This window comes from Alternaria burnsii (genome assembly GCF_013036055.1).
Source record: "Alternaria burnsii strain CBS107.38 chromosome Unknown 715, whole genome shotgun sequence".
NCBI classification, from domain to species: domain Eukaryota; kingdom Fungi; phylum Ascomycota; class Dothideomycetes; order Pleosporales; family Pleosporaceae; genus Alternaria; species Alternaria burnsii.
In genome coordinates, this window is record NW_024066116.1 from 478,410 (window position 1) to 504,336 (window position 25,927).

Below are 25,927 nucleotides of genomic sequence, written 5' to 3' on the forward strand. Positions count from 1 at the left end.
GCGTATGTTTTACGACCTGCAATGCACAAGACGTGGACTCTTCGAATTGGTCAGCGTCAATTCGGTCCAAAGGATCGATGTGGTAAAGGTAAGACCTCATTATCATCCTTCTGTCTCTTCGTTTACAGCCTAACACTCCTGCTTACCTCTAGCTTCATAACAGCAACACAGCGGGTAAACGACTCAAAGATACACTGGATCTAGGTCAATGTGGACCCTATGCTCGCCAGTCCCATTACTTCGAACATCCATCAGAATTGGATGGCAATACCATAACAAGCAGACTCGTCGCCGAGGAAGTATTAGCAACACCCGATAAACAGCGGCACGCACTTAACATCATACGCAGCTGGGATCCGCAGGTCACTAGTATAGTGATTCTCCCCCATCGTGCTGAGTTTGATTATATCGATCGTCTGGTCTGTCGTGGCCTCGACAATGTTCAATGCGGATGTTCAAAGTAGTATACAGACTGGCTTCACAATCGGCAGCTATGTCGTGACCGCGGGTATCTCTCCAAGGTACTTTTAGACCACAGAGCAGACGACTAACCTTGGCAGGTACTCTGTTGGTTGCCCTGGTTGCATTCCTCGACAACAAGGTCAACGCTACGGAGCGTTGATCTTGGTGGCGAAGTATCTGGCTGCGTTCAGGAGGCCGTCACAATGATTCGCTTGCTAGGGCTCCGCGCCTTTCGAGCTCAGCGCCATATGCCGTCAATTACTCCAGATCAATATCAGCGAAAGAAATCCCTCTCTCGTCAGTTGCTCACCAAACTCCTTCCCATCACTCAGTTCATGAAGCGCATCCCGACACACCACATCAATATCCCATAGTTGAAACAGACCCGTTTTGACACCTAAGAGTCTCGCATGCGAGTGTCAAGAGAGATCGCCCGGCCTTTCTCTTCCCCTGCTTTTTGGCTAACCTCGAATTTTGCTATGGCCCGAAGGACCTGTTCCGGTCGCAATCATAGGCAAGATTTCGCTAAACTTCTATGTGGATGAGATGATTAGCAGCGTCAATGCTGGTGGATGCAGCGCAGGAAACATAATTCGCGGCGGGTCACTCTGCAGCGTCCGTTGCTATTCCAGATATATTGACGAGAAGAGATGTTGTCGTGTCAGGAAGCGCAAGCGAACTACAAGAGGGTGCAACTTTGCGGAATAACAAACGCTAGTCAATCGGATCAACGGTTCAAAGATGTGTGTATGGTTTGTGGCGGTGGATAAAAAGGAAGAAGACGTAGACGTTGGTAGGGGAGACCTGTGTTGTACTTGGACTACTGGTAGTTAGCGTTTCAGATAGACGACCAGATGCATTACCTCGACCAAAGCTTACTCCAACCTCATGTGTTTGGCGCAACGCAATATGAGCTACGGTTGTTTCTTGAGCTTTGGCAGCGGCAAAGTTGAAGTAGCCGGCTGGACCCTGTTGTGTTGATTACGTTCCGATGATCAAGGACGGCTGAGATTTGTTCCAACACACTGTCGGCCTGTTGGCGATCACTCGAGTATTCAACGAAGTAGAAGTCTTGAACCGCAAATGACGGTTGGCTGTTTCCAAAAGCGTTGAGTGTGGTTGTTGTCGCGATTATGCTTGTAGCCGCCAAACCTAGTTTGAATTGTAGGCGGCATGAAAACAACAACATGATGATTTTCGGAATAGTCGTTCGTTATAGACGACCGACGTTCGAAAGCGGGCCGAAGCCAAAGGACGCGACTCGATTGCATCATGCAAGTGTATGCATAGTCGGCACGTGAAAAAGACAAACGACGCGTTAACCGGGTAAAACTCAATGGCAATGTCAGCAAAAGTCGCGGCAGGGAAATGGCATTGTGGTTGGGTGCAGGTGTTCGCATTGTCTTTGCAGTGATTTGCACGGGATGAAACCTAGACAGGATCGACAACTGGGCAGGACGCTAAATTTAGTCTCCCGGCTGCGCCACTGCCCTAAGGCAAGAACATTAGGTTATTCAGCCGATGCGCTCAACAAAAGGCGGGCGGCAGCCTGCCTGATGGAGAGGATTTGCAGTCATGATGGGAGAGGTTTGTCGTGATGCTTGACATAGCATGTAGTCCATCCTTATATCACAATCAAAACGAGAGCAATCGCGCCAATAGCGCTAGGGGTGCGGCGGATGTGGCACTTCCGCATTCTGCAGTTGTTAAAAGTGTATTTGTGAGCCAATCACATGCGCGTCTGCTCCGTCGGCATCACGATTAAGCGTGAGAGGTCGCCCTACTCCTTTACACAGAAAGTGGTAGTGGCATGACGATGACGTTGCGAGAATGCCTGCGATAGCAGACGTGTTAATGCAATGGATGTCGCCCTGCTCGCCAGCGTCCAGCATCGTCACCGTCGCGCGTCTACGAAAACAGACCTTCCCGCACCTTCTCTGTGGCCAACCGTCGAGTCGAAACGGAAGGAGCGTGCTGTGCACCGGTATACGAAGCTAGCGCCTTGTCGCGCTTTCTGTGGCCTGGCTTTCCTCTTCCGCTGCACCCCACCGTAAACATTCGCCTCAGGAGTTTGCCTACCAGCGCTGCGGGTCACTCCAGCTTTCCAACCTCACCCGCCTTCGATTCCTACACTCGCTATACGACTCTTTTTAATCCCCCTCTTGTCCATGCACTGCCGCTGCTGATCACCCGGGCCCCGTCGCCCCTGCCAACTCAGCGTCGTAGCTTCCTCTGACGCCTGTTTCACTCGCTGCAGGCTTACCCTCGCTCGCTGTAGTACTCCTCCTCAGCTGCGCCCCAACGGATCCCATACCAGAACAATTCGACCTACACCCGCCCACCACACTTTCGAGCCGCACACGACACCCTTACGCCGACCCACGACACCTCGCCGACCCACGACACCTCGCCGACCCACGACAACCGCGTTGAGAGGCAGACTGGAGGGTGAACATGAAGAGGGGGACGTCATAATGGCCGTTACCACCTCGCGCGATGGCGCGCTACGGCTACCTGACAATACTCAGCTCGAGATGCCCTGCCTTCAACCCACACAGACGCCCCCACGGTCGAGACGGAAACATTCCACGTTGCCGACCCTAAGCGCATTCTTTCCCCTTGTCCTCGTCCTGGCCATTGCCTCCTTCCTACCGCTCGCGAGCGCCGTATTTGTAAATTTCCAAGATTGCCTGACACGAGTCTACCTGGCCGATGGCAAACAGACACCCTACCTACGCTTCACCCCCGAGTATGTCTGGGCTGACTTCAGTTCCGAATACTTGTTGAACGTCACCGTCTACGGAAATGTCTCCGGCCAAGCCCAGCCTGGCCCCTACCCACCGCTGGACGATGACAACTGGAAGGACCCAAACATGACCTTCGGCAAGATTGTGAAACTCGCGCCGAACCACAAGCACTTCACTACTTTGTTCTGGAGCAACAGGGTCCTGTCATACTCGGCATACACGGCTCCCCCCACGTCGTTCTGTGACTCCGTCCTCAACACAAGCTGCCCGGTCGCCCCTTCCTTTGGTGGTAATTTGAGCGAGTTCTGGACCATGCCTGCCGTCAGTGTTGCACACAAGTTTGACAGCTCGTATGCCTTCTCAACATGGGCCTCGACAATGCGCATCGTCTCTGGTGACGACAATGCCCAGGCTCTTGGCTGCATGTCTGCCAACATCACCCCAGATCTCGGCAAAACACTCACGGATGCGCTGTGCTACTTTCCGGCTGCGATACTTACGCTTGTGGCTATTGCAACTGTCTTTGCCGCCACGTGCAGCCCCTGGGGGACCTCGAACATCTTCCGCTGGACCACCAACTACGGTCGAGACGAGGACTTGTTGCGCTTGGTCACCCCGGGATTTGGAGATTGTCTGCAGTACATCCAGTTCGTCGTATTGGCAGGTAGTCTCAGTCTAAACTATCCCGGCTACTTCCAACCCGCCATCAGCCAGGCCAGCTGGTCAATTCTTTTGTGGAACCAAAGCTTCGTTAGTGGAGGTAATGGATCCCAGAGTCTCGTTGACGGCATCTACTTCGCCAACGGAACGTACGGTCTGACTCGGCTTGGCCAGTATGTCGGTATGACCAAGGACCGTGATATATGGGCATGCATGGCTATCTTCCTGCTAGTCCTCATCGCCTGTGTCGTTGTGCTTACTCAGCTTGGTTTCTTCGTACGCTGGCTCTACCGCTGGCTAACTCAGACACAGGACGGTGACTTGACAGGGAAGAACTTCGCCTTCACAGCTGGCAACATCATCCGTGTCGTTTTCAACTATTTCCTGCTCCCCATCATAGCACTATCCTTGTTCCAGCTCGTGGTCGGCCCGCGCTCGCCGGCTACCGTCGTCTCTACAGCAGTCATCATGCTTATCGTCGTTGCTGGAGTAGCCACCTGGATCTTCTGGTTCATCTTCACCACACGCCCTCGCGCCCACTTGTTCGACGACCTTCCCACTGTTCTGACCTACGGACCCCTCTACAATACTTACTCTGATGATGCGGCGCCGTTTTCCTTCATCCCTGTCTTGCTCACCATCATCCGTGGTATCGCTATTGGTGCTATTCAGCCTTCTGGTATTGCTCAAATCATCGTACTTGCTATATGCGAAGTGATTCTGATTCTCACCTTGCATGCCTTCCGCCCTTTCCAGTCCAACACTTCGATGAACGCCTACCATACCTTCTTCTCGACTGTGCGACTCATCTGCGTTCTCCTCTCGGTGGCGTTCGTACCGTCCCTTGATGTAGACGAAGCACCAAAAGGGTGGATTGGGTACATCATTCTATTACTTCACGCGATTGTCTTGATATTTGGCTTCTTCCTGAATGCTCTTCAGACAATCATCGAGGTCTCTGCCCGACTTACGGGTGCAGGCGCTGACACGCGAGGTGGTCTTACCAAGGTCTTCGGAAAGCGACAGCTGTCGAAACGTAACGGTCGCCGAACGACTCGCGGCAGTCTCAACTCGAATGCCGCCATGCTATCCCACGATGAGAATAAGAACATACAGCTCATGAACAGCCGTTCTCGGAGCTTGTCTGCCAGTTCAGCTGTTCTTCTAAATGGACCATATGACCGGGATAGCCAACGCGCAAGTGTTGGATTTGACGGCTTCAGCCAGGGTGACTACGGAAATGTCAGCCCAACTCCAGGATCAGGTCCAGTACCTTTCACGTTCTTGGGCGGGTCATCAGGCCAAAGCTCCCGTCGACCAACCATGGGCACCATGGATGCCGCGGATCCTTACTATCGACCTCCACGCCCTCGTAAACATACCATGGATTCCATGACTGCTGCGGCGCCCGGAAGGGGACCTTTAGGAAGTGCAGACATTGTGGATGCACCATACTCTGATAGTATGGATGTCGAAGCTATTAAGGCTGGTGAAGGCCCATCTCGTGGCTCTGGAACACCCGCCCCGGCCTATCTGCGGCTGAACCGCGACGACTCTGATCCCAATCTCGACAGACGGAACAACAACAACACCGATTATTCTGTACGCGAATCTGACTTTTACTACGGAATTCGCGGCCCTGCCCTGTCTTCGCAACCCACGCGAAAGTTGAAGACGGGACCAGCGGATCCAATGAGTCCTGTGTCATCGGCTACAGGTTGGTTCAAGAGCTTGAACTTGCTGGGTGGGCGCAAGAAGGAAAAGAGTAAGGGTTTCGAGGTTGTTAGAAGCACGCGCATGCCGCCACAGATGATGGCTGTTGAAGAAAACGTCGAATCGCCAGAGGTTGTGCAGGAGCCATATCGTGATAGTCCAGAATCGCCTCCGCGAGCTCGGAATGTATCTGGAGGATCGGGCGTGGCGACAGCGGCCGTCTTGGCTGGCGAGAGACGAGACTATACCGATAGCGATTCGGATACGAGCGAGGACGAAGAGGATTACGGTCCCGTGGACCGTGTCTCACCCACTGCGCCGGCTCTGGGCCCTATCGAGAGCTTTGGCGGAATTGAGCTGCCCAGTAGAATTGGGTCGCGTGCCTCCCGCATTACACAAGCAACAGGACCCCCAAGTCGCGTACCGTCAATACCACGGAAAAATTCCAGACGTACAAAGTCCACGGAAGCAGCTTATCTTCCAGACCGGTTGTCCACAGTTATGGACGTGCCAACATCGGAAAGCCCGATGAGTCAAAGACGAAGTCAGCACCTGCAACCAGGTGGAGCTGGCGGACTGCCTATCCGCCTACCTTTTGGATCTACCGACCCGTCACCGGAGCGCTCGCCTGGGCCATCCGCGGCGTCGAGCATATATCGCAACGACGGTACGAGTGAATTGCATGCGCCAACACCAATTGGCGGAACGTCGGAGCGACCTCTCAGCACTGGAGTTGTTCAGCATCATGTTACTCAGGACAGTGTGGAGCGGAACGTGTACGACGCGGGAAGCCACCTGGAAGCGTCGGCAGAGATCGTGGACCGGAGTCGCAGTGGCAGCACGCAGCACAGCGGACGCAGCTACAAGAGATGAGGTCATTTCATTTAGATGTTTTCGGCACCTCAACAAGGGACTGATAAGTCCCATTTGTAATCTCGATTTCGGCGCACAACGCGCACTTACGAGTCTCATTACTGTACAGTTGTTCAAAAGCGATTTTGATGGCGTTTCTTGGAATATGTGAGCGATTGGCTCTTTAGGGCGTAGACGTTGGCGCTATATACTATCTTTACTACTACATACAAGCGAGGTTGGAGGACGCTGGTAAGACCAGCACGTACAATAGTAATCTTAGTCAATTTGAGACTACCTATAGGAGGCTATGCGAAGCTTTTTGACACGTGAAGAGGGCTGGAAGGGATGCGTCGGCGATTCGTTGTTCCTTGACGAGGCTAAGGCAGGCGTGGCGGCGCAGATGGTCGCGTGAAGGGGCTAAGATAACGGCGATATGACGCCTGAGGCATTCAGACACGACGAAGCTCACGAACCCCTCGAAGCTAGCTGATATTCCTTGTTTGGGCCGTGCTTCGTCTCGCATCACCTGTTCTCTCTGGTCTGCCTTTGCTCCTCCTGATAGCCTGGACCTTGTCCCCTTAATCACGAGCGGCGCAGAGAGTGGTTGCAGTTCCCCTCGCCGAGCCGACGCGCGCAGGACCCACCCACCTCCGGCCTCTACACCGCAACCCAAGGCCGCGCAACTGATAGGTGAGTGAAAGCTACTTGGAGTGTGGCCACGTGCTGATTGGAAGAAGCAGCGCTGCTCACAGTGTATTACTAAAAACGGTGCGAGCGTTGTTAGCAGAAAGAAGTGGCGGCATGTTGCCGTGAGCCGGCCGACTTTCTCTACGAAGACCGCCCCTCCCGTTCACGTCGCATAAGCAGAGGCTCACTTGCCTTCGATTTCGGCGCAGTGGGGATAGATTGAAACTGTCCTCCGTCTTCGGTCACGTCGATCCGTCATAAGACGTCCCAAATGCCTCCGAACGCCCACCAACGCCCGAGCGGTCCCTTCACCCACAACTCGCACGCATACGGCGGCCAGTATGACGGAGCGAGCAGCAGTGTAGACGGACAACGCGAGGCTGTCATAGGGAGCAACTCCAGACATCATTCACAGGGTGTTGTTGCCTCCCATTTCCTGGCCCAAGACCGCGAAACGTGGATGGACTTTCTGAGAGACGGCACCGAGACCACTGTCAACCAGCAACCACAGTCTGCAAACTCCTCCCCCGCTGCCGCCTCCGAAGCCCGTTCAAACCCCTCCTCCTCACGCTACACACTTCCAAACCGCCCCTCACCACGCACTGAGTCGTCGTCCTCTCGCAGCTCCGATCGCAAGCGACGCCTCACGACCGCGGACTCGCCTTCGAGACGACCATCGAGCATACGCATGCACTCGGAAAACACTGGGGACTCGAATACGGACCCAATCGTGTTGGACTCGTCGCCTGCTTCGAATAGACCACTTCCACCCACTCCAACCATGGGCGTTGCCTCACATACGCATACGGGGCCGATGAGGAGGCAGAGCGATATCGTGCTGCCACCATGGCAGCCGGATAGCGAGGTCTCGCAGTGTCCTGTGTGCAGGAGGCCCTTTTCGTTTTTACTCCGCCGGCATCACTGCAGGTACGTACCAAGTCTCATATTCCAATGAAGTTGGGCATAAGGCGTTGCCGTTTGAGGTGCTTTGGCTTCATCTGAGGATACGGCTGTACCGACTATGAACAGCATACTAACTACGGAGACAGGAAATGCGGAAGAGTTGTATGCGCTTCCTGTTCGCCACATCGTATCACCATCCCCCGCCAATTCATCGTGCATCCGCCATCTGAAAGCACCGCAAACTTCATCGACCTGACTGGCGAGGAAGAGAACGCTATGTCGCCATTCGGCCCGTTCCGTAATCCAGCGCTAGGCGGCGGCGAAGAAGTCCGCGTTTGCAACCCATGTGTCCCTGACCCAAACTTCAGTCCACCACCCCGATACGACTCACTTGGTCATGGGTCACGCCCCTTTCCACCTCGATCGACACAGGTGCCATCCGCGCCGCCGCCGCATCCTCGTGCTCATAGGAGTAGTTCGAGTGTACATGATGCGAGTCGCTTTACGGGTCAAGGACAAACACATGGTGCACGTGATATCTCCAGTGAAAGTAGTCAGAATAGGAGAGTGAGTTATCATGGTAATTCCAATATAGGAGAACGACGTCTCCCACCCCTTCCTCCATCTGCGATTCAGCAGCAACACCAGCATCCTCACCACCGCGCCCCTTTGATCTCCCAAACTATAGCCAATAACCGCGCTCGACAAGCGCAAAATCACGTAAACTTTGGCTACGGATCTTTCTCCGGCACCAGTCCGTTTGGTCAAGCGACGTCCACGCCTGTGCCTCCTCCCCTGCAGCCACAGCACGCTCAGCCACCCAGGCCTAGGAGACAGATTCCCGAAGAAGACGAATGTCCTATCTGCGGCGAAGAATTACCACCAAAGGGTCCAGATGGCGATGATGCAGAGAGAACGCAGCACATTGAGGAATGTATTGCTTTGCACTCTGCTTCTCCTGGTCCCACAGCTGCTTTGAATCGAACGCAGACGCAGAATAGCCAAAGTCTGCCTACTCAGCGGACGCGTGGTATGAGTAGTGCGGGTGCGAATCTCAATAACAATCATAATAACAATGGCGGCGAGGGGGCTAGTAACTTGCAGAACCGAATGAGTCATGCTGCTAGGGGCATGTTTCCTTATGTGGCGACGGAGAAGGATTGTGTGGATGAGGAGGGGAGGGTGGCGGAGTGTACGATTTGTCTTGAGGATTTTGAGGCGGGGGATAAGATGGCTAGGTTGGTTTGTTGGTGCAAGTTTCATGAGGTATGTTTGACCCTGAATGAATGAAGTGTGAGAAGAGATGCTAACGGGAGAACAGACTTGTATCAAGGAGTGGTGGGATAAGAAGGGACGGGGTGCTTGTCCTACGCATCAGTTGCAGGAGTAAGGGGTTGTGCTGTTGGGTATTGCACCGTTGATTGCAATGGCGCATGGTGGCTTCCTATAGATGGGGTCTGGTTCTGGCGTTACTTGTGGTATACCCCTCCATCATTCTTTAGCATCCGGTATCTCGCAATGTTTATAGATCGCCTGTCCTTTGGAACGTGGTGGCGTAGCATAGTTGCGGCTAACATTATTACTACACTCATTATATTTGGTGGTTCTATGCGTGTTGGTGACGTTGAATTAATTTCTGTTAGTCTTGTGTATAGTGATGTGGATGTCTTGACGTGGGTTACGATTTGACGGCTGTAGATAAGGACGTGTTATGCGCGGCGTTCTTCTTACTCCTTCTCCGCGGCTGCCTTAAGGTCAGCTAACAACCCAACTCTCACTGTTCATAGCAATCACCCCTCGACAAGCATAGCGCCTGTGATATTTTTGTATGCTTATGACGTTTCCATCTCATCAACTAAGACGAGATGCCCGTTTCTGTTCGCTTCGCGCATGGAGGCCAACTTCTTGAGTCGGAAACACAACGGGACAGTTGCGCTGCGACATATCCACCGACTGAAACAAGCCTAGCGGGACCGGAAAGACCAACATTCAAACACGAACCTCTTCCCATCGACGAACAATTCATACGTCTCATCACGATTGAGTCTAGTCTATCACAACCCGATGGACTCATCCAGTGTTCCATGTCACACACCAAGCTGGCTGGCGCCATCTACACATGCTTATCGTACAGATGGGGAGATCCCGTACCCCGCAGACTGATTCTCATCAATGGAAAACAAGCTTTCATTCAGGCGAGCCTTTTCGATTTCTTGGACTCGGTCCGTTCAACAAACCGAGATGCGATCTGGTAAGATGCCCTGTGTATCAACCAAGACGACACAATGGAAAAAAACCGTCAAGTGGCACACATGGGCGAAATCTACTCTGAAGCTTGGTGCGTCTATGTGTGGCTGGGTCGACCACCAGAACGGCCCCCTGGATGTGATAACCTTGTGGACTGTCTGTGGCAAAAAGCGTACGATTCAACAAGGAACGCGGAATCAGATCTCTACTACTGGCTTGTTCAACACCTCTTCTACAACCAGTATTGGCTGCGGTGTTGGGTCATTCAAGCGATCATTCTAGCGCGACATCTTGTCGTTTTGTTAGGCCCCGACACGACTGAGTTCTCACAGCTCCTTGAAGCCGCTACTCAACCACATTGGTCGGCTTGGTGTAAATACAGTCCACTATCTCAGTTCGCGAAACTCCGGACGGAACGCTTCATCCGCAAGGGTTTAATTTCGCTACTTTCGGACTTCTCAATGACAAGGTCTACTCTTGATTAAGATCGCATTTTTGCTTTCGCGTCAATATGTCGCGAGAAGGCAAGCATCGGGATTGACTACACACATACAATCGACCGTCTGTTCTGTGAAGCCCTAAATAGTTGCAAGGAATCGTTTTGCTTATGCTCGGCTCTTGTGTTACTCTCTATTCTCTTTATCCAGGCACGGAGACAATATCGTATTTCTGGCTCCAATCATCACCTTGAGATCAATGTGCAACGCCTCCAGTTCAGCTTCAAGCAGAGGGGACAGACACTTCAACTTCATAAACACAAGAAATCAGCACATGACGGAAAGATCATAAGTGTCAGACAAATCAACACGGTGCAGGTGCGGGATCGTCGTCATATATGCCCCCTCCTACCACAACTGCTTCACGATCTCTTTGAGGTGCTTTTGTGTTTCGTCTCCACAAAAACCATGATTCGTATTCTGCATATAACACGATGGACGATCATTCCCTTCGTGATCTGCAAAGCACTAGAACTATACTAATGTATTCACTGGATCACGGACTCGATAATCCAGCAAATTGGGTCGGTATCGAGGACGATCAGGACTATATATGTACCCATACCTTCACCGTCCAATGTACAAATACTGGACATCTATTACATGTACCGTTCACGGTGCTTCAAGATTTTCTGGAAAGATCTTTTGGCCATCAGCAAGTTTCTCGATCCGTAAGACATTTCATGACTTTGTGCAAGACGGCGGAGGGCCAAATTGGTGACTCTGTCGGATCTTCTGCCCTCTTTCGATTGGGTCGAGAATGATGGGATTTACACGATACGCTTTCTAATTATACTCCGATAGTTAAAACAAGTAGCTCTCTCTGATGCCCACGTTTTAAAGCAGTCGGTGAGATGAATAATCACGCTTAGCGGTGTTTGTTTACTTCATGAGTTACTCCTAGCATTTTCGTTAAGTGTGCCGTATCGGGCAGATGCGGGCACCAGTGCTAGCCCCGCGGGCAGGTCGGGCGGATCATCGACCCGTCAACTTCTTGGTCCCCGACACGTCACATCTGATGTCCTTCAGCCTTCTTCCAGTACTGGCTCCCGCGTCCTGATATAATATATCGCCATCGCTCTGATTACTCCTTTGGAACAATACACCCAGAGGCATCCAAATCGACGCGACGGCCCCGAGAAGCCAATGTGTCTACCGAAAATGCGAAAACCATCGCGCGACACGCGACCCGGCTACAACGCGTGAGCAGTCCGCTTGTGCAAGAGCGCCCAACCTCTGCTTTTTCGTCCTTGACCACATATGTCAGGCTGAGGATTCGTGACGCCTGTGATGGATGTATGCACTCGATGGTAGGGTGTGGTCGATGCAAGGCTCGAGAAGTCTGTCATAGGTCGAGATGGACCTGCATCCGCTGAGGCTTGCAGTGGCTGCATGAAAAGGCAAAAGAAGGCAAACAGGCGTTCGTATTACCACAGCATTTAGGCTTATCGTTGTGTCATTTGACGAAAGAACTACGTGTCCTACAGTCTCAGCCGCTCGTCATGGCCTGCACAATGAAGCCTGTAACGATGCATTGACTTGATGCAGCCACGGTGAAGTCTTTCACCGGCCGCTACGAGTTTCTTCGCAGAGTCTGTATCGCTACGCGAGGCCAAATCATGTGAGTAGCAGATGAGTAGGTCAGGCGCTTACATAGCCGTGTTTACGTCCTGTTGCTTGCCCTGTTGCTTGCGTAACCTAGACTCACAGCCACTGCTCTAAGCCGTTTCAGCACAATGGTTACCTATCTACCATGGGCTTTCTCAACGTCTTCTGTTGATCTCAAACAGGCGCTTATGAATGAGATTAAGAGACGGTCCGAACAAAACCATTTACCCTACCGTGGTGGATTTCTGACGTTCGAATTCATCGACGAACTCTTTACCGTTCGTAACATCGCTGAACAACTCCAGCTACTTCAAGAAGGCCCTAGCCTTTCATGGAAAGAACGAAATCGCCTCGCGCAATCCATCAAACGAGATCAGCAAAAGCTTTACGCAATCCTTCTTCTCATGGATAAGTCGAACCGCCTGACTTTGAGTAAAGCTAGGGACTTCACCGACAAGAGCCTTTTCCCCATTGCGCAGCACGGTCTTGCTTCTCTTCCATGCCCGTTGGAGAAGTTGGAGAACTCGGAATACTCTATCCTGTTCCAGGACATTGCCCATGAATTCTTTGTGAAGCAGTTCGTGTTTCCACCCAACTTGTCGACAACACCGACTCCGACCTACCCATCATACTTCATATTTCCATTCGCGAGCGCGCGTCTCCCGGTCGATCATGGTTCATATGGCGATGTACGGAAGGTAGAGATCCCCAAGGGATTCTTGGAACCTTTACAACACAAAGAAAGCTCCAAGGTATTCATAGTCTCGTCTAAACTCGGGCAATTTAGTCTAATGAATATTCTAGAACGTCTTTGTTGCTTACAAAAGGATTCGAAAGCAAGACACGACGTCTTGGAAAAAGGTAGATTTGGAGTATAAAGTACTACAACAACGGCCTCACAATAACATCACGCCCTTGTGGGGTAGCTTCTTCGCAGGTATGGAAGACACTCAAGATCCACAGAGCACTGCTCAATGCTTGTACTTGTTGTCGCCTGTAGCAGACATGAGTATGCAAAAGTGGATCGGTGATGAGAGAGCTGAGCATAAATCTTTTGAGTTCATTTATTTCGACACGATGCTAGCTCTCGCATCTGGACTCGCGTATATTCACAGAGAAATCGACGACTTCGTGGCCTACCATCGCGATATAAAGCCGAATAACATCCTACTCTTTCCTGGTGGCAATGATAAGGTCATCTGGAAGTTTTGCGACTTCGGTACCTCGAATCTCAAGTCCGCGAACGACACCAGAACCGCGAGTATGGTTACGACTGAGTACTGGGCGCCTGAAGAATACTTCGAGCCTCGCACAGAGGACAAAGGGTTAACGCGTGGTCGCCCACATGATGTGTTTTCTCTCGGATGTGTGTTCCTTTGCTTGTCAACAATATTGCACACGGGCCTTGACGGTTTTGCAAACTTTAAAAAACGACGAGAGAAAGCAGACAAGAGTAACAAAACCTCACATTTGAAGGGTGCGTTCCACAAGACGATGCCGGCGGTACACCATTGGATTGAGAACTTGCATAAGAAATGCAAGGAAAACCAAACCCAGCAAGTTTTGAGCCGCGAAGTATTACTTCTTATCTCGGAGATGCTACAACCAATCGATAAGCGTATATACTCATGGGAGGTAGAGGTGGACCTGCATATCCTTGAGCAACTGGAAAATGACTCTACGAGCGTTGTGAATCGTCTCCGCCAGACCATACATGGATCGGGAGGTTACAATTCGAAAACAAAGCACAATCCTTATAGACGCGCGAAGGAAAAGGCTGATAAAGAGGATACGTATAGGCCCAAGCGTTCAGAAGAATTCTTCCGTGTGATGGAAGAGTATGGCTGGCATGACTACTCACCGCAGTCTACTACCAGTAGCTCTCAGCGAATGTCGGGCCGATCTGTCTACTCAAATCTTCCGCCACTGTCCGATCAAGACACGCTTTGTGGTGGCCAGAAACTCTACCAGCAGATATCGGATACTTTCTCGAGATCTGATATTGTAGCACTTTACGGAGTTGCTGGCATCGGGTAAGCTGGGCCGAGCGCCAGGCGATCTTCCTACTGAAAGATCTACAGGAAATCCAGAAACGCCTTTGAGTATGCCCGCCAATTTACGAGTCTCAGTGAGCAAACTTTGGCTAGACATGTGTTCCACGTGAACGCCACAAGCGTTGAATGCCTGTTACGGTCATACGATGCCATCGCAGATGTGATCAACAGCTCTCAAGCCGACCCAAGCAATAGCTATCGAGAAGGCTTTCTGGTCACAAGGTATACTCTTAAGTCCTGGCTCGAAGATGACAAGAATGGGAGGTGGTTCATGGTTGTAGATGGACTCAATCAGACTAGCAGCATAGGGGACCTTAGAAACTTGCTGCCAACCCCAAGGGATGGCGTTGGTCAGATTCTCATCACTACACGGGATCGTGCTGCGGCTAGGGAGTACCCAACGAGCAAACAGCACGTACCACCGTGCATCGAGGTAACTGCACTGAACCCCAGAGACTCGATGCGTCTCTTCATGCAGAACATCGACGAATCGCAGAGACTGGAGAGTACCGAAATCACGGACAAGATCGCATCTCTACTCGAGAAGCTATGGAGTCCCATCATGATCAAGCTTGCTGCCGAAAACACCATCAGACGCCCAATCTCAGTTCTACACTTAGAAGAATTGGTGGAAGATAACGGGTTGTCAGAGGTGAAGGCGCCGTTCAAGTCGTACCTGGAGTACGTTCTTGAACCTCTAGATAGTGAACTTTCTATTGGTTCAAGTCGACGCTGGGAGGTTGGGACTCTATTCTTGCTCGCATTCTTTGACCCGGATGGGGTCAGCTGGGAAATCTTGAAGAAGAACTATGACAAAAAGAAGAAGAAGCCGGGAAAATCTGAACTCGTAGGCGTTCTTGGAAGATTGGAGGATTGTGCCCTTATTCGCAAGGTAACGATTCGTAAGGTAATGGAGACTACTGATCACGTATATTCGATTAGCACGGGCAACATTCGACAAGCGATATTAGAAAAGATTGAGAGGGATGACGGTCCCGAAGGTCTTCTAACTCGCTACAGCAAGGCTTTGTCACTCGTCTACAAATTCTACCAACCATTGCGCAAGTCGAAAGATTCTGCTCAACTTCGTCAGATCGAGCACTCGTTGATGCCACACTTCGAGTGCTTCCTGCGGTTCACCAACAAGCACGCTCAGCGACAGAGATTTCGACTACACGATCTGGCCGTACGGGCCGTCATCTGCTTTTCGAAAGTTCTTATTGATCAAGACAGGCATAAAGAAGCCATGGAGGTCACTGAGTACACCCGAGAACACTTCAAGCCCGAGAGAGCTGATGAAAAACAAATGATGCTGCATTTCAACCTTGGAAGGCATCTAATATCCATATATCTCACTCGCCCAAAGGACGCAACTTCATTCCATTACCGATCCAAAGCAGAAAATCTAATAGCTGAGTTGCAGTCAGCGGCCGACATGTCAAAAGGGCATGGTGTGACGTGGACGTGGCTGCCCTCAATGGATCTGAAGATCAAGTTAGATCAAGTCAAAGTTTATCGGCAAGCTACACAGTTTAGCGAAGCGCATCGATTGTTATCAAATATCCAGGACGGTATCGAGATCGCGAGTACCAAAGGTGGCCGAGGCCCCAGGCATACCAACAACGAAAGAATTCGTGGCTTCGCAGCACGTGAACTGCAGACCCTGATCACATATCAAGATGGGCTGTTGCATACGGCCGAAGGCATCTCGAAACATAAAGGCAACCCGAGAGCTGCTCTAGAATCTTGGAATGAGGCTCGAAATTTACTTCTGAAGGCCAAAAAGGATGCCAAGAACACTCGCCCTGCCGATCAGGCGTGGCACGATGAAATACGCGCTGCGATCGCAGTTGCGAACACCAAGATTGGGCAGAAGCATCTTATCCAAGATGCGATCAAAGCACTAGAGCTCGTGTTGGACAGAACAAAAGAAAACTATGGATCGGTCCAACGTACTAAGGACGTGGAACGCAGGCTCAACGAGGCGAGGCTCAAGTCGAGTAAGCATGATGTGAAACTTGCGATGGAAAGCTCACGAGAACTCTTGGACTGGTACGCGAAGCATTGCGGGTCACATGCGAAAGACACCGAGGACTGCGCGTTGCAACTCGTGAGAGGGTTGGAGAAAATGGGGGAAATGGATGAAGCACAAATGGTCAGGAAGAAATATAGGTTGGGGAAAGACTGTACTGATGCGAGGAACATGTGGAGTTGGAAAATGTCAATCATGGTCTTTTTTCTCAGTCTCTCGGTCGCGTCGTTATACATGAAGAGCCAGTATGCGTAAACTAAATTTCACTTTGAACTGTTCAATTCAAGCTCCGTTTCCTGTGTATGCATCATGCCTGAGAGTCCACGCAATCAATATGCCTACATCCTGGACCGCCGAAATTTTACCATGCAACAAAAGAGAATAGATGCGGCAACACATTGGATACAGATAAGGTACAGACTATTCGCGACATGTTTGTAAAAAAAAAAAAAAAAGGCGAAGTGACTTACGAAGAAAAGCGCCGGGAGATGGTCAGAGGGTATAGGTAGTAACAAAAACCGGCAAACGTATGCTCCACAACAGATACGCCGAACTCCAAAGATGCCCTTGATTACATAAAGTCATTATCATCCTCTAGTTGAGCTAGACTCCATTCAAATGTATTCCGGAAGGCAGTCTCCTATGCTCACCTCACTTCCTGTCGATAAAGTGGGCGAGCATGGGTCAACATCATCTTGTGGGATTCGAGACGCCTCTTCCGTGGGCGTCTTGTTCCCAGTACCGAGCGAAAGTGGTGGTATTGAAGATGCATCAACTGTGGGAGTTCGAGGGGATTCGGCGGTAGGAGTTCTGTCTCCAGTGCTCACGGTGAGCGGAGGTATCAGTGGCGATCGGGGGGTAGGCGTTCTATCCCCCACACTGTGTGCAGGGTTTGAAGCGATAGCGAGGAATTGCGGGGTGAGGTATCGTGGATCTATTGGCAAGAGGAGGAATTGCTGGTACTGGGGTAGCTGGTGTAGCTGGTGTTGGCTCTCGCCTTCGGCGGCCGTCGCTGAGCGATCCCCATGTGCGACAACTGTGTCGGCTGCTCCATCTGGAGGGTTTTGTGGGTTTCTGTTTGCCCTGCTCAGTCAGCATGCATTCCATAAGTGCGCCGTCGGGTAGACTACTAACTGTTCGCGTTGGTCGTTAGATAGCTGCGAACTAGGCAGTGGAGCGTGTGGTTGGAAGAGATCCGCCAGTACCCGTCCATTCGGCGCGTCTTCTTGACGTGGCAGCCGTCGAAAGGGAGATGTTTCGTCGGGCGAGCGGGGCCTGTGCCCTCCATCGGTCTGAATAGATTCCATGACTTCAGCGGATTTGTGTATTGGTATATTTGCAAAGGCGCTGCGACAAGTAGCTGTGTATAGCCTACCCAAGCCCAGCGGGTCCTACAGCGGAATGCCCCAACCGACCGTGCTGCATCACGCGGCCCCACGTGCCAGTTATCGATAAGCTGTGCGTTCTTATCCGGTTAGCTGCTCATATGCACGCAGTCCCTCAGCCTCGGCATCTGCTCAAGCATTTGGGATGAGCCGCTGCCACCAACCGGCCTTGTGGTAAGTAAGATTCTCGCAACGATCCACATGCCGTTGATCTCGTAGCCGGTCCGCTCGACAAATTGCAGCAATTCCTTTCTGGTCCCGAACAGTTGGCAGTTTACCATCGTTCGCTGGCTGCTTAGATGATTGGCACTATACCAGGCTGTCACCTAAACGTTATGCGAGTCTATTACAGGTAATCGATGATTTGTATTACTATCAAGAGATGATCCCTTCCATATTGAAGCGCCCTGGCTTACTTGATCATTTCTTTCTAATGTTCGATGTATCGAACACAAGCGGATTCGGTTTATCCGCGTCTCGCGCCACCTCGTAACGCCCAGAGCTTTCGCTGGATCCTCCAGGGCCGTTCACTGTTCCTAATTCCCATTCAACTATGGCCAGTCAGCCCACCCTGCGATGCCACCGAGACAAACCCTACCATCGTAGAAGACCCAGACTCGATCGCCTTTCGCGTATTTGCTTTGCGCCTTCGCGTTCACCGGTGTTTTCGGACGAGCCATGCTTGCGATAGATCTTGTTTCTGAATCTTGGTCAATATTTGTTCGAGTACACGGTGTACTTTTGAAGCCTGGAAGACCTGTGGGTTACAATTTGCGCAACATGGTGGAATACCGAGCATGCGTTATATCATGTCGTGGCAGCGAAGAGGGGGATGCATAACTGTCGTCATATGGCTTGCGTTGTGCAACCTTCGTATGCAGCTTTCAGCCTTTCCAGTCACCGGCGCAGACACAGACACAGAACCTTCATCCGACGCAGATCGCTTTCAGCGTTTTCACAGCATCCAGTAAGGACGTTTTTGTCTGCGGTGGCTGGCCTTGGCTGGCGAGAGGGCGTACAGGCTGCGCCGTCTTACGCCCTGCAGAGTTTGCCTTTTCGCGCACACAGTTGATGGCCTCTCAGCCTGATTTAGATGAATCAATCACTCATTCGACTCATCATTTAACTTGTAGTAAAACTACCCGTATCTTACGATGTCCTTTTTCGAAACATGGATCCCATCTCCACCGCAGCGAGTGTCCTAACGTTACTAGGCGCGGCTGCAGGCACGATAAAATTCATTCACGACAAAATAAACTCGATCGTCGATGCTCCTGACGATATCAAAAGGCAAAGTGAGCGACTTGGACACCTTTCCATAACACTTGCTAGTGTCGTTCATGCATGCGAACAGCTTCCCGACGACTGTCAGTTGACTGTGGAACTACGTGGGATAGGCGAGCTCATCGAAGTTGCCAAGTCACTGAAGGCCAAACTCATCACCAGAGAGAGTCGCATGAAGAAGAATAACTTCGACAAAATTTACGAAAGCTGTAAATGGCTGCTGGCAGATCGGCAGATCAAGCGCTTCTTCGACTCACTGGATCAATGGAATACCATTCTCCTCCAGACTCTCGGGGTTATCCAAGTGTTGGTCAACCACCTTCCATTCGATCCCTGTTATTAATTGCTTGTGTATCTTTAGGACGTTGTTGAAGCGAATCTACGCCCAGACGTCGTCGTTAACGAGCCTCCCGCACCTCGCTCTACACACTCCACCGACCGCCCCACAAGTTGCGACGACACCTCACTTCGACATAGAAAGCCAAGTTACAGTCTTCAAGAAGACGACTTCGAATTCGATCCAAGCATCACACGTAAAGGATAATCGGTTTGCTTCTTTGGCAAGACTAGCTGAGCCTGTGGGGATGCTGGTACAATATCAATACCACATGCAGGTGTCAAGTATCAATCTTGCTTTTTCTGGGGGCAGACCGATAGTGAGACGCTGGTCGCGTTCTGGAAAGGAAACTCACACAACTCTATCTCAATCGGAAGGTCATGAATCTTCGCTGACCTTGTCAATGCCACGGATCACTAGTCGGCGTTTGAGGGTGAGCGTTGCCGGCTTTCGAACACGGCCTTGCGATGCGACGCTAAACCTCCGCTGGGTGTTCCGATATCACAAAATACTCGCTTACGATCATCCGTACTTTGTGGCTATCGAGAAGGACGATATGGGCTATCTTCAAAACCAATTATCATCCAAGAAGTTGTGTCTGTCCGACTGCATTGCTGGGGGCCACAGCTTACTACATGTATGTACTACACGTTGATCAAAGAGAGCACACACTGACGAAGAGTGACACAGTATGCAGTACGTCATAATAGGTCAGCTATCGCTATGATGCTGATTGACGAAGGCCTTGACGTCAATGTGCAAAACGACCGCGGACAGTAGGTGCTAACACCCTCTACCGTTCTAGTATACTGACAAGAACTAGAACGCCTCTCCACGTAGCTGTACAGCAAGGCAAAGACTTCGACTGTGCTCGTTTACTTCTAAGGCATGGCGCAGACGCTTTCCAACAAGACAACGAAGGACGAAGTGCATTACACTATTTCCACAACGAAGTGGTGCGACAGCTTCTACTCTACTATGCCGATGATATTGACCCCTGGATGCAAGATCGGAGCGGCATGACTGTATTGCATTGGGCGTCATGGAGTCGTAGCTCCTCCCATCAGACTTTCATCTGCTTCCCAACTAAAGCAGAGATATCATCGTGCTACCGCTTGAAAGACATGTACGGAAAGTCTATGCTGCACTATGCTGTACAAAGAGGCAATGCAGACCTCATCGCCTTCTTTCTTGCTAGTCCAGATGCAGCAGACATGTCAGTGCCAGACTTCTCTGGAAGATCGTTGCTTCATTTTGCTACGGAAAGTGGCCGACCGGACACGATTAACATGATGCTGGATAGAGGTATCGATATCGATACGGTCGATGACCAGGGTCGCACGGTACTACATCATGCAGCTATGCGCGGTAATCTTGTCGCTGCTCAACGTCTCATAGAGCTGGGTGCAACCCACCAGTTAAGCTGCAAAGACCATAGCGATCAAACCCCTGCGGATATAGCATGCCAATATGATTCAGAAGTAGTCCAGGATTACTTCAAAACGCTTGGTCACTCGAGCGTTGATGCCAGGGAACGAGACAACGGTTGTTTGCCTTCTGAGACACTTAGTTCGGGCAACAACGCTGACAGAATGACATGGGGGATAGCTTTGCTAATATTTCTAGCACTCGCGACAATATACTGGAGTAATCAGGCAAGTGCTCTACCTGGGGTAAGCGTGATACAAGCGCGCATACGAACTGAGATATCTGGAGAATAGATCAATAGCGAGTTCGAGCGGATAACACACTGATTCTGAGGGATAACGCCATCTCGCCGCTAGAACAGCCGGTCTCACTCCGCTTCCGCCCTACTTAGGACGAGTCGGTAGTCGGACACAATGCGGAACAAGATGAACATCCTAACGACTCTGTAAGAAGCATAGTCGATGAATCCTACGATTGCTACTTGTTCAAGATTCATCCTTAGCTCCAATAATGTGACGCTTTTGTTTTATTTGGCAACATTCACCGCTCTTACAGTACTTGATCCAGGATTGGCAGATCCATCCATGTCCTTCTTATATACAAGCATACGTCGGGTGTGAAGAAAAAGCAAAGCTCAGCGGCGCCTTTTATCACAAGGCGCGTTCATAGTCTCCCCCCTTAGTACCTAGTACTAGAGCAACTTTGTTACGACCACGGTCATGATCCTAATAGGCCTCCACTTATTAGCGTTTAGTGTCACTCGCTGGGTATTGTCTAGTATTTTAATATATTTTAAATCGTGTCCTTATTAGCCCAGCCCTATTAGGCTGAAACTATCGCCTTAGCCGTTCGTGACTGCAAGAAGGTGAGGGCTTGCTAAAACTCGTAATTTTATTCGTGTGTAAGCAGTAAGTACCCAACCCAAGGGTGCGTCTAGTCTAGTGGCCGCACTCACGCGCTTGATCTATAATATACAAGCATACTCTGCGACTCCACATTACCCCAGCCCAAGTGTGGAACATGATCAGTAGGTTCAAAGTATTTACCCACTGACTTTGACCGTATACTAAGTCTTTGCTCTATGTCGTTCCGTTGTGGCCCTTCTTGTTGCTTATACCAGATCCATGCGTATACGAATGACACTCGGAACGTCCACTCCGTAGAGTGATTGGCGCGTTTGAACCAGCTGTATCCTTTGGAGACAGTTTGATTCTCTTCCTTGTATTCGACCGGGCAAATGGGGTCCAAATCTCTAATCAGCTGAACTAACAAAGCGCAAGATCCTCCCTGGTGAACATAGGTGTTGGGATCTAATTTGAGCTCTTGGCCCGCAAGCTCGAACTCAAGATATGGGCCATCCGTCACAAGAAGTGCTAGCTCATCCGAAGGTAGTTGATGAATATCGGGTTCCAGCATGTCCAAAATAAGTACAGTAGTACACATACAGATGGTGTTACGACACGCGGCGACAATTTGATACGCAAGCCGGAATACTGGACATTCGTAGTCGATCGTTATATCATCTTTCTCGGAACACAACGATACCAGGGAGAAGATTCGATCTCTAGCAACACTGCATCTTCGACTGTAAAATTTGAGAAGAAGGCATATCAAAGGGCTGCCAAGTATGGAGGCCCTGGTGGTGTTGAGCTCAAAGAAGTCCCTCATTGGGCTTTCTGCCACGGATTTATTGTGAGTGGACAGGTAATGCCAACCACGATCCAGACTAGAAGTCTTCAAACCGAGCATGATGATGACATGGCGTGCCAATACAAGCTCTTGCGTAATCCATGCTCTTGACCAGTATGCACTGCGAGCAATATGTTCGTAGTCCGTGATTTCTTGTGGTTTACAGTCTGATACTCGTCAGATCAGATATATGTTCGTATGATAGTACATTGTCTAACGTACCGTCAATCGGCCCAAGCCAGGCAATAACGTATCTCGCTTTCGAGTATATCATACCCATCTGTGCGACCTGATGGTTGCGTTCAACCACGTTGCTTTGGTCAATACACAGAGCGTCGATCCAGTATTCTACGTGCTTGTATTTGGTCTGACCGCGAGTATTTCCAAGAAAGTCGAATAAATTCTTCTGTACGTAAAATCGTTGCCCATTGATCAGTAGAAGATGCTTCGACTTCGGTTCACCCCATGCATACGATAAACAAGTGTAACGCGCATGTGTCGTCGTACAGCGCATGGAGCATTGGATATAACCCTCGACCGAAAGATCTGGACATACGGTGACGAGACGTATGGAACACTTTTGGTGATCGAGGGGCCTGTGTTTGAATAGTACTCCTGGTGACAAATGAAGTGTGTTATGTCGTGATGGGTCTTGTACTGCATCAGGGTAGGAAGGGTGTTCTTCAACTTGAATGCATAAATCATCAGAGCCTTCATCGTGTTTCGGATGTCTTCTAGGTTGCGGAACGTTCGAAAGGCTTGCCGTAAACGATATTGAGCTTCCCGCGCCAGCATGCGACGTTGCCCTCGAACTCGAGGGGAGGAGCGATTCCCAGATTCGCGTGATGATAGCGCTTGTCATGCCTGCGCTCAACAACAAGAACTATCAAGACTGGTTTGGTTAGATTAGTGGACTACGGAAAAAACAAGAATGTCACACTTTCGAACGCTGGTGCTCGAGTGAACTGCGGTAGGTTTAAGCTAAAGCGGGGTCGTCGTCCAACGCGATCTCTATTGAGGCGAAGCATGTTCAGCTGCGCCCCAACATAATGTCAGCATCCGGTCAGCAAGAAGCATTAATTGATTGCTTCATCCATGCTGACACTTCTACCTATCTGTAACCACGAAAACACGAACTTGCAAGACAAAGATGGATGCACTGAAGGATCCCGTTATTCTTACAGGCCCATCAGCGCAAGACCAGCAACATACTGGCATAAGGCCAGCTGAACACCACCAACGTTTCAAGAACAGGCCCTACCTGCAATGTCTCGAGACTCTCGAAGACGCGTTTCCGGCGCTCAAATCGTTCTTGGAAAAGCTCGCCAATGAAGAAGAGCCAGGCCGCAAGGCTGTCAATTCACACTACCTTGAGCAACACAGGCGACCACCAGGACGATGCTATTGCTTGGAGTTCGAAGACGAAAGTGTCTCTGTGATAGAAGAAGGCGTCTTTGAAAGCGCTGGCGCGCTGAGGGGATATTTGCAAAAGAAACCAGCCACGCAAAGTCGCAACGAGAAACACAGACGCCTCTTCATCTTGGAGGATATGGAGCCAGACTACGTCGACGCCCTAGGTCATCATCTAGGTGTAGATCCTTTGGTTTTCAGCGAACAAATGAATACCTGGAACTTTACGGACTCCTGGTCTATCCCGCACAGGGGGCTGCCTTCGATGTCAATACCAGAACAGTCGTTCACCTTGCGCTATTACGAACTGCGCACCTTGCTCGAGCCCAAATCGGTCGACGTTCTTAGCTTACAAACGTCATTTGCAGTCAATCGGCGCGTAAGTGTCTCCATGAATATTGCGTGTAACACATACACTAACTTTGTACACCCACTTTTAGAGGTATGAAAGGTGGAGAGATATCGATATACCTTCGCTGGGCAAGCCCGACCGAAGACATGCTTTTGTGAGACGATGCGCGTCATTCTGGACATCGCAGGGCTCGTTGTCAGATGGAACACCAGATGATCTGGGGTGGGATGGTAAGTTCTCCAGACCAGCTTGAAGCCGTTACCCATGGCTAACAGTTATGAGTATAGCTGTTATCCTTGTAGACCCCGCATTTGCTGCTACTTGCGCTGTACCACCTGCAAAGCCCACAAAACCAGATGAACTCAAGTTCAACGGACTTCCAATAGACCCAAGCGCACTCAAGACTCTGGACGAATGTCAGATCCTGCAGGCCGAGAAGCCATTCAAAAGTAGGTCGGCGCTCTGGAGAGCGCAAGACTGGGGTGCACCTCCAGCCCTCCAGGGAACTCCCCATTGGAGTTGGCCGTATCATAACGGATGCTCTACGTTGGCTCCATTGATGTTCTCCGAAGTCGGTATGCGAGCAAAGGAGGCAAACGTTGGGATATTCCAGAAGAAGCGGAACCTCACGAGTGCCATGGACGAGATGGTGTTCTACTGGACGAAGCTCGCCACTCCCGACCTCATCAAGAAAACGAACGAGAAGTCATCCAACTCTGCGTTTTACCTCCTCAAACACGTCGCGCAGCACTGGGTGAATCAGCTGGAACTCATGAACACTACTATCGCCAGAGCCGAATGGTTCTCCGACGACTATCAAGCTAAGATTGACGACAACTTGAGTAAGCAGAAATGGAAAAACGATCTACTCAAGATCAACGAAATCGCGAAGGATATCAACTACATGCGCCGACATTTAAACCACTTTTGGCGCGCCATGTACCTGAATCTTGAACGTTTGGGAGTCCAATTAGGTTCCGAGAGCGTCGACAGAGACGCGTCCTTAGCACTACAAGGTGCACAAAAGGACTTCCTCACCATTCACACAAGGATGCAACCTTTGCGCGATCGCGCGGAGGCCTTGAACTCCGTCTCAAACGATCTCGCCAACCTGCGCGCGGCATTCAGAGGCGTTTCAGATGGCGAATTCAGCCTGCGTCTTAGTTTGTTCGCCTCTGTTGTCTTTCCGCTCACATTGCTCGCGGGCATCTTTAGCATGGGCGATGATTTCCGGCCTGGAAAACCGCAGTTCTATAAGCTCTGGGCCATCGGTGTGCCTGTCTGCTTGGTAGTCGCGCTTGGACTGGTGTACGGAAGGCGGCCATGGGCGGTTACTATCGATATTTGGGAGTACGTAAGAGTTCGGCTCGAGGACCTTCAGCTGGTGAAACCCAAGAATGGGAAGGCTGCGCAAAAACCAGTCAAGACTGGCATTGAAGAGCACAAAGTGAAGAAGAGCAGATCTATAGAGCAAGAAAGTCTGAAGAAAAGAGCAAGCCGAAGGAATCGCGATGAAGAACATGGTGACTATTGAACAGAGAGTGGAGATTTTGGAGGTGCATGGCTCAAGCGGGACC

At 50.7% G+C, this 25,927-nt stretch overlaps 10 protein-coding genes across 10 annotated transcripts; 7 read left to right on the forward strand and 3 right to left on the reverse strand.

Moving 5' to 3' along the window:
- Window positions 1-4: 4 nt before the first annotated feature.
- On the forward strand, window positions 5-464 carry GT037_007303 (uncharacterized protein; the record flags this gene model as incomplete). The annotated part of the gene is made up of 2 exons (XM_038932350.1): window positions 5-88; window positions 153-464. 2 exons carry the CDS (start codon window positions 5-7, stop codon window positions 462-464), a joined length of 396 nt encoding a protein of 131 aa, XP_038784838.1.
- A 2,472-nt stretch (window positions 465-2,936) lies between these two features.
- Window positions 2,937-6,455, forward strand: GT037_007304 (uncharacterized protein; the record flags this gene model as incomplete). Its single annotated transcript, XM_038932351.1, has 1 exon — window positions 2,937-6,455. One exon carries the CDS (start codon window positions 2,937-2,939, stop codon window positions 6,453-6,455), a length of 3,519 nt encoding a protein of 1,172 aa, XP_038784839.1.
- Window positions 6,456-7,395: 940 nt separating this feature from the next.
- Window positions 7,396-9,417, forward strand: GT037_007305 (fyve-domain-containing protein; the record flags this gene model as incomplete). Its single annotated transcript, XM_038932352.1, has 3 exons — window positions 7,396-8,051; window positions 8,174-9,293; window positions 9,349-9,417. The coding sequence occupies 3 exons, from the start codon at window positions 7,396-7,398 to the stop codon at window positions 9,415-9,417; spliced, it is 1,845 nt and encodes a 614-aa protein (XP_038784840.1).
- A 3,090-nt stretch (window positions 9,418-12,507) lies between these two features.
- Window positions 12,508-16,720, forward strand: GT037_007306 (uncharacterized protein; the record flags this gene model as incomplete). Its single annotated transcript, XM_038932353.1, has 3 exons — window positions 12,508-13,131; window positions 13,184-14,412; window positions 14,461-16,720. The coding sequence occupies 3 exons, from the start codon at window positions 12,508-12,510 to the stop codon at window positions 16,718-16,720; spliced, it is 4,113 nt and encodes a 1,370-aa protein (XP_038784841.1).
- A 359-nt stretch (window positions 16,721-17,079) lies between these two features.
- On the reverse strand, window positions 17,080-17,772 carry GT037_007307 (uncharacterized protein; the record flags this gene model as incomplete). Its single annotated transcript, XM_038932354.1, has 2 exons — window positions 17,080-17,548; window positions 17,600-17,772. The coding sequence occupies 2 exons, from the start codon at window positions 17,770-17,772 to the stop codon at window positions 17,080-17,082; spliced, it is 642 nt and encodes a 213-aa protein (XP_038784842.1).
- A 498-nt stretch (window positions 17,773-18,270) lies between these two features.
- Window positions 18,271-18,530, reverse strand: GT037_007308 (uncharacterized protein; the record flags this gene model as incomplete). Its single annotated transcript, XM_038932355.1, has 2 exons — window positions 18,271-18,401; window positions 18,449-18,530. 2 exons carry the CDS (start codon window positions 18,528-18,530, stop codon window positions 18,271-18,273), a joined length of 213 nt encoding a protein of 70 aa, XP_038784843.1.
- Window positions 18,531-19,021: 491 nt separating this feature from the next.
- On the forward strand, window positions 19,022-19,477 carry GT037_007309 (uncharacterized protein; the record flags this gene model as incomplete). Its single annotated transcript, XM_038932356.1, has 1 exon — window positions 19,022-19,477. The coding sequence occupies one exon, from the start codon at window positions 19,022-19,024 to the stop codon at window positions 19,475-19,477; it is 456 nt and encodes a 151-aa protein (XP_038784844.1).
- Window positions 19,478-20,027: 550 nt separating this feature from the next.
- On the forward strand, window positions 20,028-21,192 carry GT037_007310 (ankryin repeat s-palmitoyl transferase; the record flags this gene model as incomplete). The annotated part of the gene is made up of 3 exons (XM_038932357.1): window positions 20,028-20,108; window positions 20,162-20,247; window positions 20,295-21,192. 3 exons carry the CDS (start codon window positions 20,028-20,030, stop codon window positions 21,190-21,192), a joined length of 1,065 nt encoding a protein of 354 aa, XP_038784845.1.
- Window positions 21,193-21,850: 658 nt separating this feature from the next.
- On the reverse strand, window positions 21,851-23,450 carry GT037_007311 (uncharacterized protein; the record flags this gene model as incomplete). Its single annotated transcript, XM_038932358.1, has 2 exons — window positions 21,851-22,764; window positions 22,811-23,450. The coding sequence occupies 2 exons, from the start codon at window positions 23,448-23,450 to the stop codon at window positions 21,851-21,853; spliced, it is 1,554 nt and encodes a 517-aa protein (XP_038784846.1).
- A 288-nt stretch (window positions 23,451-23,738) lies between these two features.
- On the forward strand, window positions 23,739-25,884 carry GT037_007312 (uncharacterized protein; the record flags this gene model as incomplete). The annotated part of the gene is made up of 3 exons (XM_038932359.1): window positions 23,739-24,377; window positions 24,439-24,580; window positions 24,638-25,884. 3 exons carry the CDS (start codon window positions 23,739-23,741, stop codon window positions 25,882-25,884), a joined length of 2,028 nt encoding a protein of 675 aa, XP_038784847.1.
- Window positions 25,885-25,927: the final 43 nt, after the last annotated feature.